Consider the following 13,735-nt stretch of genomic DNA (forward strand, 5'->3'; position numbering starts at 1 on the left):
CAATATATCAGTGCAAGCACTCGACTTCCCAGCTACTTAGAACTAGCTTTAATCCACGAGAAACCCCAATCAACTTTAAGTCTCTGGGTCTTTGCTCCCTTCGTTCCGTGTTGATGCTCCCTCCTTTAAGGTCGACTTAGGACGTTTCCCTTCATATGTAAAACCTTTCACAATTTGTGCCCCTAACACACTTACCTCATTTGTACTGCTGTTTTTAATTCCTGTCTCTCTCCCTTATTGAGCTCTGAACTCCTTGAGAACAAAGATCATACCTAGTTTTTTAAAATGGTGAGCAACTAGAACAGCGCTTGGCACTATGTTCGTTGAAAGGATGAAGACATGAAAAAAGAATAAGTGCAGGTCATCCCAGCCCTCTCCCATCCTCCACTCTATTCCTTCCCTCAGCCCGTCCCCTCTATGAGTCCCTTCCTCTGTACAAGGTGCGATCCCACCTGACTGCAGAGCCCTGCTCCCTTCAGCTTCTCAGTTCATCCATACTTAGCTGGATGATGGCATTGTGCATCCAGGTACAATCATCCACACTTCTTTCTCGGCATCCAATGTATATACTTTTTCATCGCCTCTGCCGTCTCTTGGATTCAGAATAGTGCCCTATCTCTCTACCCCTATAACACTCAATACTTACTCTTTTTAGCATTTCATTATATTACATTTCATTGACTTTTATTTATCTGTTATCCCACTAAACCATGGTCCTCCTGAAAGGAAGAATAATGTCTAATTTACTTAGGCACTCCAATGACTTGCATAGGTCCTGGTGCTCAGTGATTGTCCTTAGATATTTGTCTAAACTCCCATTTAATTGTTCTAGTTCCTCTGTGAAATCCTGACAAATGGTGAGTCATCCCGATGCACTTAAACACTATGAAAGAAAGCTGTTTGTTGAGTTCTATTCTTTGAAGAGTTAGTGATAAAACTTTTTGTTTTAACCTTTCTATCATTTTTTCTGACTTCTTCTAAGGGGTCCTATTTTTGACTTTTGGAATAATAAGACATACGTGCTGTCTCTTCTTGCCCTTAGATCTCCCCAAAGCGCTCACTGAAAGTTCCACTATACCAGTGCTTTTCATACTGTAGTGTTGATACAAATGATCTTTCGATCTCATTAAAATGTAGATTCTGCTTCAGAAGGTCTGAGATTCTGCATTTCTAAATAGCTCTTGGATGGTCTGAAGGTTACAAGTGGTGCAGCAACACTCTGGTCTTAAACAATGTTCACAGAATAGGGCGTGAATGCCCCCACCTCACCGTCTTCATCTTTCTTCTGGGTAAGGTTGAGTTTGCCAAAGACCTCTTTCAAATATGGTGGCATTTGAAGTTTTACCACACTCCACTTGGTATAGTAAAAAAGTGGTTCATTGTAAAGAGTACCAGATTTTAAATAAGGACACGTGGGCTTGAGTCCAAGCTCTGCCACTACCAACTATTTGACCTTTGGTAAGTTGGAGAAAATAACTTTTCAGTCTCAGTTTTCTTTTCTTAAAAAAAATTGACATCCAATAGCTACGTCCAGTAGTTGGAAGGATCAGAGGATCATGTAACAGTGTAAGGGAGACCATCAGATTTGTGGCTGTGTACCATGTTTTTGGAGCCATTATTTAACTTCTGTTATTGCAGTTTAAGGTTTCACTGGTTCTTTTGCCATTTACATCGAGAGTTGCAAAATCAACTATCAAACACCTAAAGTCTTTAAAAATTATTATTATCCAGTAATATCTACTAGGTACAAGGCACTGGGCTAAATCTTTTATACCTATTTTTCAGAAATTTTCACACACCAAAAAGAAAAATAAATTTTTTTCTTCCTTTTTTTAATAGCCAAGGCTGGCTGAATATTACTTTTTGGCTTCTGTTCCATGTGTACCCATCAGGGAAGACATCCTTCCTCAGAGGATATCCTTTTCAGATAAAGTTAGACTTTTTTAAAGGTCAAAGCATATGACAAGTTGCCCTCCCCACACACCTAAAAATTAGTGGTCAGGTCACAGCAGAGAGAGAATTCCAGGATTCTGCTGAAAACATGTTGATATGGCCCTGAGTTTTCTAATTAGCGATATGAGAGATTTAGACTAAGTCATTTCCAAATCTTGCTCTCAAAAGCCCTAAGGATTCCAGGAGATGCCAAAAGCTGTGGGCCTGGATGGGGGAAGGGAAAACATTCCCTAACACATGTAGATGCACACACTAGCAGCTTGGCTCGTATCTGTTTAACATATTGGGTTCCAAGCATGATTTATTTGAAGAAATAATTCTGCTTTAGTTGCTCCAAAAATGTTTGAGAGTCATTTGAACTGTAGTTGCTACGGCAACTTCTGACTCATTCATTCTGTGAAAAAATCTGCTCGTCCATAGATATGTAACTTAGTGAATATCAAAATCCATGGTGAGTATTGGGAGATATATGTTATTATTTTCCTTTCTCTAGCCCAGGCTGACCCAGGGACTCTTTTTTAGTAGATTGGCTGCTGGTAATTTGGAAAGGTAGAATGTTTCAGATAACTTATTTCTACTAAAAGGCAGAGTCCTGCTGAATGCCATGCTTGGCTCACTGACCCTAAACACCCAGCAACAGCATTTGTAAGTATTCAATCAGTATTTTGGGGATTTGTGTTCCCAAGGGTATCCCATATGAAGAGGTTTCAAATGTTCTCATCTACACCTTTTTTTTTTTTTTTTTTTTTTTTATAGGAAGAATTGCTGTGTAAGAAACTTAGAAAAGATTTTTGCTTCTTGATTTTTGGCTGTGAAAAATTTCAATTTTAAGAACTCAACTTCTCTGGCCCAAGAAATTCAACTAAGTTGAATTTAGTAAGTTTAGATTAGCTTAATTTTCAAAATTTGGGGTTATTTTGCATTTAATGGTTTAAAAAATTGAGTTCTTCAACACCACTCCCAAATCATCCAGCTTAATTCAAGTATTTACAGTTCTAGCAGTGAGAAGATCAAATCTTGCATAATCTCTATCCTTAAGAACATACAGTGTTCATGGGGGAAGGGTATGTTTTCTCCATTATAACTCCAAGGTAGAACCATGTATTCAGAGGGTGTTAAAGAATGAGTTCCACTACTCCTGGGCAAGGAGACACAGATACAAAAACAACACAAGCCTACAACTGCATTCTCTAAATTCTAGAAATGTTTATATGATTGTTCCTTTGTTAACGAATTCATTCATTTAAAGAAAGGGGCTGACCCTACTGTAGACCAAGCTGTGATCTACTGCCTGGACTCAGCGATGAACAGGCAACATGTCCCATATACAGAACACAATTTAGGGGGAAACAAGTAAAAGTATTTAAATCTTGAATAAAAGTAACTTAAATTCCAAAAAGGAAATAAGGTGTCCCCAGTACATGTCACTATCTTGTGGCTACTTTTTGTACTGTTTTAATTTTTCACATTATTAACTAAACTTTAGATTTTATTTGGACATCACCAGTTTTTCCATTTATGTCTTCTTGCCTTTCCTGGATGTAATCCAGGGGTCCAGTCTCCCAAGTCTCCTCTGATCTGTGAGTTTCTCACTATTTTCTTGTTTTTCATGACCTTGACAATCTTGAGAAGTACTGGCCTAGTATCTATACTGTAGAATGTCCCCTATCTGGATGTGTCTGAGTTTTTTTTTTTCTCTAATGATTAGACTGGAGTTATGGATTTGGGGAAAAAAACCCACAGAGGTGATATGTTCTTCTCATCACATCATATTACGGGGTACAAGACAACCACATGATATCACTGATAATGTTAACTTTTATCAATCGGTTAAGATCCTGTCTGCCAGGCTTCTCCTCTGTAAAGGTACAATAGTTTTTCTGAACTTTTCTTTTTAGAAGCTAGTCATTAAGTCTAGCGCATCCTCAAGTGGGGAAGGGTTAAACTTTAATCCCTAGAGGAAAGGGTAATAAAATTCTAATGGTTATTTGAAATTCTTCTCTAAAGAATATTTGCCTCTTCTCTCCTTAAAATAGGAGAGAAATATAAATATAAATACAAATAAATGAAATTTATTGCCATTTCCTTATATCAGTGTGGATTCATGGATATTTTATACTTTGGATTATAATCCGATTATCCAATACTACATGACTTATTTTGTTGCTCAAATCATTCCAGCTTTGCCTGTTAGGAGATGGCTTGTTTTCATTATTTCTAAAATATCAGTTATAAGAGATTCCATCTAGGTCAGTTCCTTCTAACCCAATACTCTCAAACAGTAGCTGATCCACAGTGATCTCTATTACCTATCCTAACAGTTCTTTCCTGCTTAATCATACTGGAATTTATTCACATCAATACCTTTTTATCTCAACAGGTCTTTGTCATGAATTTATTGCTTCTCCTCTTGATATTGAAGAAAGTTACAATCCATTTGAACAAATCAGGTTGTATGCCCAATGGTCCTGTTATTAAGCTGTCAGGCTTAGTTTCTGCAAGGATTTGTTACACTCTAATAATCCATTTAGCAACACAAAATAAATACACGATTCCCTTTTTTTTGATGAAGAAAAGCAAAATTTTAGCTAGAAGTCAAACAGTGACCAAAAGGGTCATAAAACTAATAAAAATCTAAGGGGATTATTTGTATGTTGATGCTTCTTCCATGGCACATTTGTAAACTTTCACAGACTTATTTTCAGGTAAGCCTGCATACCTATTTTTTTGATAATTTGTTTATGGTTTGTTTGCTTCTCTTTCCTGTAGACACCTGCATTATTAACATTTTCTTGATCTTTCATAATGCCAGTTTCTCGGGAAAAGGTCGAATTATCGGGATCTAAAAGTTATCAATTCTGCTACAATTTTTTCCATTCAGCCACACCCAAAATGACCATTCACAGTACCTGAAACTTTGTTTTTTTTCTATGTGAGTCCAAGATAGCTGCCCTCCAACACACTGGGTCTTCAAGTACAAGGACTAAATTAAAATGTGCTTACATAGTTTATTTTTAAAGTAATTTAAAATACAGTGTAAACATACATTAAAGATACTGTGGCAATTTAGATATGGAATAACATGAAGGTATTTACATGTTTGTATATGTATGTGTGCATATATATACATGAAGTGCAGATAAATACAAGACACTACAAAATAAACAAAAAATTCAATATGATAATTTACTGACAATCATTTTCATCATATTTATTACTTAATTTGTTATGTTAATGGCTGCAGACAAATTCCTAATACTGAAATATGTCATCTAAATATTTAGCTTTTATATAAACTATAGTACCTCAAATTTAACAGTATATAAATAGGATTCAAATTAAAAAACAAAACAAAAAACAGTCGTCTTCCCTGCCACACTCCTTATTTATTTGTAAAGGCTTCAGCTCAGAGTTCAAAAAGACTCTTGAAATCACAGCCCTCAATATGTGATATCTCAGCTTTTAAGCATACATCATGACTGAAGATACAGAGGCAGATATAAAATCTCTAACTGCCATATAAAAAACAATGCACAGTTTTAATCTAAGAGGCAGTGGATTCAAGTCCAGGTTGGGCTCTGGAAGGGTAAAGACCATGGGAAACATTGCCAAGAGATGGTAAAAGGGAAAAAAGTGATCATCTAATTAAGGTGGGGTAGGCACTCTCCCCAACACTGAAGGTCCTCACGTGGCCCTGAACATGACCATTGTGGATGATAGAGGTTGTTTATGTTTGTGATAACCGTAAATGGCCCTGCCTTTTGAGACTCCTCAGCTAGCACACAGACTCCATTTCCTCCCTATGGCACCAAGAAAGGAATGTTCAACCTCTGAACTTGGCATCTCTCCCATGAGTGCCAAGGAAAGAGTATAACCTGTTGGGTTCCCTAAGTCATGAAACAGCTTCTAAACTTTGGTCTAGAATATGCGCATCAGTTTTCTGTCTGTGGCTTGCTGTGAGTGCTATCAACTTACTTGACATCTGTTATTTAAAACAGTGAATGCAACTGCCTGAAAAAAAGTGAAAAATCCTATTTGTTGATCTGATCCTCTAAAAGTCCATGCCATTCATAAGTGTGAATTTGTCTGAGGTCACTACCACATAGATTTGAGGCACAGAGATACTGGTGACAACGAACAGATACAGTGAATATGGTTAGGAGATGTGAGACTCGTTGAGAAATACCTGAATTAAGTCTGTGGATCAACGGGAGACAGGCAGGATACAGACTATTCAGAAGTTTATTCAGTAGACTATTCACTTGGAAAAATGTTTTGATTTTGGAAGGTAACCAAACAAGGTAGGAGGGAAAAGTAAACAGCAATTTCTACCCTAAGTGGGAAAATTTTACTAAAGAGGAAAATAACTTCTAGACAATAATCATGTCTCTGCCTTTTTTCTTTACCAGGGGATATGACTTTAGGGTCCAATTCCCTGATTTTAGGACATAGTAACAGCTGCAAATTACAAATGTATTGTAAAACCAAAGAATAAAATCTCTTCCTAAATTGGTCCACCTCCTCTAACTTCAGTCAATAAAGTACAAATCAAGATGGGGTTCTAAATAATTAAGGCATCCCAAATACATAATTGGGGGGCATACTAAAAATTGAAGTTGTTTGAAGAAAGGCTCTGAGGGACTCTTCTAAATCAGCATCCATGTGAATGATATCCTCTGCACATCAGACACGGACAGACCTGAAGATGAGGCTGGGAGAGAAGAGGTCAGCAGGTGCTGTCTCCACAGGACTGCAGTGCCAGATTTAGCTTCCTTACATCATGGTGGATTTTTAGGAGGCATGCCACAATATGTAAAATCAATTATCACAGAATAGGAATAAACTCCAAATCATTATGTCTCCTACTACAAATCATTATGTCTCCTACTTTTGCTATTTGAGATCCTGGATAGTTTGGGATTGTAAGGTGCAATTCAAAAAAAAAAAAATCTCCACCCTTCCTGAAAGAGCCATCAAATGAGCCACTGTTGGGAAGCCTGATTATGCCCATTCACAGTGCAAGGCACAGAGAGCCAACACAACTGGTAAAACCACTCTTGTCTAACAAGGAGAAACGGCAATTTCCTCATACTTCACAGACTTTAGAGGAATACAAAGATTATTTCACTGCTCAGACATTTACACACAACACAAAAAGCCTTCAGTTAACTGACTAGTTCCTATAAGTTGGTGGCATTACAGCACAACAAAAGTCACCTGTAATATACGTAAAAGTTTTGTACTCGACGATTTTTTCACATAACAGATGAGATGATTGACTTGGACTCATCAGTCTCACTCTCATACTGATTATACTGTCAGCAGTGATTAGGGCACCCACGTTGTGTGTTTCAAAGGTGTGCATGTGGCATTTCTAGCATATCTTTACTATGTCTCTGAAAAGCTAAGGTTTCATTATTGAAACGCTGTTATAATTTCAAACGTGATCCTCTTCTAGTGACTGGCATTACCTTCTTGTGTAATTAATATTCCATGTGATTTAGAGCACATATCCTGATTTTTCTCAATGCTCATAAATACTTTTTCTGTTGGAAACATTTCTAGGGAAAAGCAGCTTCAGTCTATCCCTAGCATATGGCCATGACTTGCTTCCACACACAATCCATATGAAGAAAAAAGATCATCCTCACAAATCTGTAAGATAAAAACTTCAAACAAAAGCACAATTTGAACAAGCATTTTTGTAGCTTGTTTCAAAAAAGGGACCATATCAAGTACTGCCACAATATATGCCTCATGATGAGAAAGGAGAGGGGCCTCATGCCCATGTCTTTAACAGCAAATGCTTTAATTCCTCACTGAGCATCTGTGGAATTAGCTCACAGACAACTCAGAGGCAGGAACACTCTGGCCTGTGTTAAAATAAAATGAAGGTTGAGATTTCTCTATGCAGCAGCAAGTGAAGTAGGACTCTGAATCACTTTTTGGAGTCAAGTTGGTCTTTGAAAGAAAAATCAATTTGCCTTAAGAGGCTCTAATTTAGTAGGATGCCAGATGCTTGCAAGGGTGCTTTAACTGAGGGTGTTGTAGACTAAGGGACTGGTCCACTAGAGAGATCACCTCTGTTCCAGCAGAGGGTAGTCAGGGTGTCAGCAATGCAATTACTATTACTAAGGGCCACCAAGGATCCAGAGACAAAGAAGCTCTAGCAACACAAAATTATAGTGTAAAAAATCAACACTAGCAGGTAAAAAAAAAGGAGACAAATGTATCAGATTTTTTCATTATATTACTAATTTTTACAACATTAAATATTTTTCATTCCTTTATTTCAATGCACTGATATTTCTTTCTGGTTGTGATTCTGCCTACTGTTATTCTCTTTACCTTTAAATCCTAATCCATTATTAATTTTAATAATTAATCCATTTTTAATTTTAAAAGTGTAAATGCTCCAAGGCATAGTTGTATATGTGTGTGTGTATAATTTAACCTATTGACTCTAGAAACATTAATTTAAAGTAGAAGAGATTGAGATTACAGATCATAATATCACATAAAAAGAACTGTCTACAGTCAATACCTGAGTGTCTGTACAGTGAAGAACTCTGAAGTAAGAAGTAAAATACTGTGGCCAAGGGGGCCAGTGCTGTGGCAGTTGATGGCAGGGAACCAGCTTTTTGGAATCTTGAGAAGAAAGGCTCTTTGCCATATGCAGATATGTATAGAAATAATATGAGGATTATTAAAATAGAAATAATAGAAATAATGATTGATGAATGATCAGATGTTGATGGTAAATATAAATGGATAGTAAACACCTATTTCTATGCTCTATAAATTCAGTGAAATTCCTAATAAAGGCTGTAAATTGAAAGGCATAACAGAAAATTATGTATGACTTTATTCCTGCTAAAGATGATGAAACAATTACGATCTCTGGCTCAAAATAATTTAAGAATCTTGTACCTTTATGTTCAGATTATGTTTCAACTAAGCGTAGACTTTAGAAGGCATAGTGTCCCTACCACTGTCTTAAAACAGCATCTTTATCATTTGTAGGACAATTTCTCAAAAGCCAAAATTAGATATCAATAAAATACTTTGACACTTTACAGAGTTACAAGTAGAATTTAAGTTGTATGCCTGTGTACTGCACTTTTACATTGTTTTCCTATTACTGTAATTATACATTTGTGATACCCCTATAATGCTACTAGCAGAGGATATGTACATATGATTTATCAGTATTTATATGTTAATGGAATAAAATTTCATAAAATCTCAAAGTTATATAGATAGTTTTACACATCCTCTAAACCAGGGGTCAGCAAACCATGACCCATGAGTCAAATTTGGCCTGTCACCTGTTTGCGTATGGCCCATCAGCTAAAACATTTCTATTTTTAAATGGAATTTTAAAAGTCAAAGAAGCTTAATATTTCATGACACGTGATAATCATGATTTTCAAATTTCAGTGTCCTGAAAGAAAGCGGTATTGGTACACAGCCACAGCCATTTACATGTTGTCTATGGCTGCTTTCTGCTACAATGGCAGAGTGGAGTAGTGTGATGGAGACCACACGACCTGTTAAGCCCAAAATATTTATTATCAGGCCCTTACGGAAATAGTTTGCTGAATCCTGCTCTAAGCCCAGAGAAGGCATCTGGAATGCTGGATAGAATGTTTACAGTGGAATCAGTGTATGACATATTTGGTTTCATTTACAGACATCATATACATTACTCATTACTGCTTTTGAATATTATCATCTACTTGGTAAACAAATAAAAATAAACCTATGTTAAAAAAACTCCTTATTTCCTTGAAATGTTTAGGACCAGCAAAACAATCATATATAAAAGTAGTATATTTTTAAGAAAAAATAATAAATGAACAATTTAAATTACATTTTTTAGTAATGATTTCAAAGTTTCTCAGAGAACACCAGACAGTAAAGGGCAGATCTCAAAAGTCTTATAGCAGATTTCTGGTTTCCAAATTTCTGGGATATAGTACTTAACACAGTATTTGAGATTCTATAATTATTATGAAAGAGACATTGTGGAGAGTCACTTTTCCAAAAAAAAAAGGGGGGTGGGGAGGGGAGGATAAGCTATTTTAAAATATGAAACGAGCCAAAATTAAAAAGAATGGCAAACAATTTAAACATTTTTTCCCTTTCCATTAATAGGGAGCTACATAGTCTGCTGGTGTAAAACTTGGTAGAAATTGACTGTTTTCATTTTAACAGGCTGATCCCCATATCTGTGTCAGATAAAATCATAGCACTTATTATTTGTTACCATGGATACCATGAAGATACTGCCATCCACTAAAAAGTATTAGAGGAAGACAACATAATTTTCTGGGACGAGTCCTGTTTTGCCTTCATAAGTTGCCTTCAACCATCCTGGTTCCACTGATGGGTACACTGGCAAAAATTAAAATACATAAAGAAATATCACTCAGTCAACATTAGCTTCAAATAATTCTACACACAAATGGGTAAAAACCCACATCAGATTGTATGCATATACTCAAGCTGTCAAAACAGTGTCACAGCACCTGTAAAGCTGGAAATGCCTTTTGCATTTATATAATCAATCACTCTCTCTCTGACACAGGGGAGGAAACTGGGGTCTAGAGGGATTTGATGTGTTCACTTGTACAGGTATGAGAGGCTGGACTTGATTCTGAGTTTCCTGGCTTCTACTTTAGACTCCTATCGCTACACTACTCCTTCTTCCTCCTCCCCATGATGATAAACTTAAGCAAAGGGAATGGGTGAACTTACCATTAGAAAATATCGCTCCCTGTGGGAAGGAAAGCTCATGGCTGTGCTCTGCTTTACAGGAGTACATAGCTTTGGCTTGGCTGAAAGAGCAAAAGACAATTTGTGAAAACCACAACGCTCAAGTATATTTATACTTAAAACTATTCTTAAAAAAAGATACTGGTTTTAGTTATAAGTGAAGCATGATATACATAATGTGCACATGTAAGTGTGCATAAGTGCATTTCACAAAGTGAACACATTTGTGTAACCAGAGAACACTGACAGCACAACCCAAAGCCTTTCTTGTGCTTCCAGGCAATGCCCCCAAGGGTAATCACCTGACTTATAACAAACAAAATAAGCTGGTTTTGAAGAACACTATTATTTGTTAGTGTTCTGCTAAATAGGCTATTTTTCAGCTCTGTAGAGGTTCTTAGGTACCTTAAAGCCCTATATATTTATTTGCCACTTTAATTTCAGACTATCAGAGGTGAGATCCACAAATTAAAAGGTCTACAGGGTATGGTAAATAAACTAAGTGGGCATGAAATAAGAAAAACAATAGGATAAGTTGATGATAAATGGCAACCAACAACAGCCTCACTGTCAGGGAGACATGGGAACATGTCTTTGTAAATCAGAGTATACCCATCTCTTAAAAAGGGAAGCCAGCACTCAGCTCTGACCATCTGTTCTCATATGGGAGTTCAGGCTCCAAGTAGCCAGATACTCTGGTTTTTTTAAGGGAAGCCAGAATTTCAGAGTTTTATATGAGAGCTGTTTCAAACCATCGGAGCCAACATTAAAAAAGTCATCATCTGAGGAGGCTGATCAAGTCACCAATGAAGTCGCCTTTACTCTGCCAACATCCAATGACCTGACTCCACCTACTTCTCACCATCTCTACCACAACCAGAGTCCAAGCCAAGATCATTTCTGGCATAGCTCACTGAATGGCTTCCTAACTTCCTAAATCCTCTGGGCTTCCTCTTCTGTCCCCTTGCAATCCATTCTATACAGAGCAGCCAGAGGGTAGTTTGAAAGGTTTTGATGATCACATGATTTCCCTGAAAACAACCCTGAACTGGTTCCCAACTCTGGCCTCCATACCATATACAACCTGGCACCTGCCAGAATTTCCTACATCTTTTGTACCTGCCTCTACTCACCTACTATATGTCAGTCACACCGGCCCTCTTTCTCCTCCCAAAACATGCCAAACCCATCCCCACCTCAGGGCTGGCTGGGCCTCGCTCTGAGGTATTTTCTTGATCTTCACTTGGCTATGGCCCTCTAGTTTATCTTAAATTTCTTGAGTTTCACTGAAGGCCAGGTCTTCCCTGACCACACACTGTAAAATAGCTGCCCAGGCAACTCTCATATTCTCCAGTTTAAAGTCTGCATGGTATTCTGGTGCCATTGTTGATATTTCTGTTGTCTTCTCCCCCAGTTAGAATGTAACCTCTGTGAACAATGCCTGATGCTTAATAGTAACTCAGTAAATATTTGCTGAATTAATGAGTTAAAAAAAAAGGGAAGATGCTCTGGACTCTTTTTCTACATGGTAAGTCCTCTTAAAGATTCAAGGCATCTTGTCTTTCCTCCCTGAGGTCCCAAACAATACTTCATCTGCAAAGAAGCATCAGCGGTATTTGCCATCTGAGGCCTTCAAAGTAACAGTGTTACATTATGATTACATTTCTCTATTGGAGCTGGACCCTGGGTCTTATCTCTAAACTTCCAGAATGAGGCTAGGTCACTTAAACTTAAAGTTCCCAAGTGGCTACCTGAAGATGGGAAAGCTTACAGAGGAAAACTATGGCCCTACCCCCAGAGTCTATTTCATATGAGGTGAGTCTCAGGCTTTACTTTTGGAAACTTTGCTAGGAGAGTCTGCGGTAGGCACACAACACCACTTCCCAATGAAACATGGTCTAAGGAAAAATTGATGAAGTGGAGGCACCCAGAGAAGGACAAGATTTCACACTAAGGAACAGCCATGTGTTCACATGTGCATGTGAACGTGTGCACATGGGTGTGTTGGTTGACATGGGTTGGGGGTGCGGGGAGAGGATGCTACCAAGTTATGAAGACTTCTGAGAATCAGACTATGGTGATCTTATATAGAAATGATACTAGTTTTTCCTATAAATCTTCTAGTCAAGTATAGACATTTGATCTGATATAATTTGATCTGATATAATGTGATCTGATATCTGATATAATTGAGGGTTGCAGAGCCTTTTCTCTAAATATATGTAAAGATTTTTTAAAAAGTCAAATTTTCTAGCAGCAGTGATTTCCACCAATAATTACTGTCTTATTACTTTGAATCATTAAGATAAATTAAGGCATGCATAAGGAAACAAATTCCAGAGTTATAGAAATGATTAAGATATAATAATCCTTGCAATGACATAATTTTTCATACACTTTAAAATGCAACCAAATTATTTATATTAATATTTCAGACATGAGTGTTCTCCTTATAGATTGTTATGGGATTGGATGGTGAGGGAACGCATGCAGAATCATTACATTGCTAAATAAATGGATACTGTTAAATGTGTCAAAATATACAGCACAAAATAATATCTGTCATGACTTTTCAGTTATCTATGCATGTGACTAGACAGGTATAATTTTCTTCTGCTGAGCTCTGTAACTACAGGTGTTAACTCAGCAGAGAGCTTTGATGATTTAATGTAGAATTCTGTGTCAGTGAAGTTTTCTTTCCAGGTGCTAATGCCTCTTCTTTTACTGCCTTGGTGTATTGAAGAAGATGTGAAAATAACACTGTCACCTATTGAGTCTCTGTTCACAAGATTCTAATATCCTTTGAAAAGGATTTTGAGAATCCTGCTTCCTATCGCATTGGAAAGTAAGGTAATGATGCTTGCTGTCCTGAAAGCCATTTCTTCTCTTATCATTTGGAAGATGATCTGTTCACAAGCCCTATTCCTAATTCTAAACACTGTCTAATGCTGATGAGTAGACTTAAAGGTTTGACAGGGTCAGTGTGCAAAATTCTCAATACTCA

The 13,735-nt window shown here is 37.1% G+C and overlaps 1 protein-coding gene across 1 annotated transcript in view; it reads right to left on the bottom strand.

The window, feature by feature from the left end:
• Nucleotides 1-9,747: 9,747 nt before the first annotated feature.
• Nucleotides 9,748-13,735, bottom strand: part of ARHGAP42 (Rho GTPase activating protein 42) — a 281,271-nt gene continuing 277,283 nt past the window's right edge. Inside the window, exons 23-24 of the mRNA XM_068554521.1 lie at nt 10,714-10,793; nt 9,748-10,350 (exon numbers count right to left, since the gene is read on the bottom strand). Of these exons, the coding sequence (XP_068410622.1) occupies nt 10,262-10,350; nt 10,714-10,793 (169 nt within the window). The 3' untranslated portion in view covers nt 9,748-10,261. The remainder of the gene's footprint in view (nt 10,351-10,713; nt 10,794-13,735) is intronic.

Source organism: Eschrichtius robustus, chromosome 11 (assembly GCF_028021215.1).
Source record: "Eschrichtius robustus isolate mEscRob2 chromosome 11, mEscRob2.pri, whole genome shotgun sequence".
NCBI classification, from domain to species: domain Eukaryota; kingdom Metazoa; phylum Chordata; class Mammalia; order Artiodactyla; family Eschrichtiidae; genus Eschrichtius; species Eschrichtius robustus.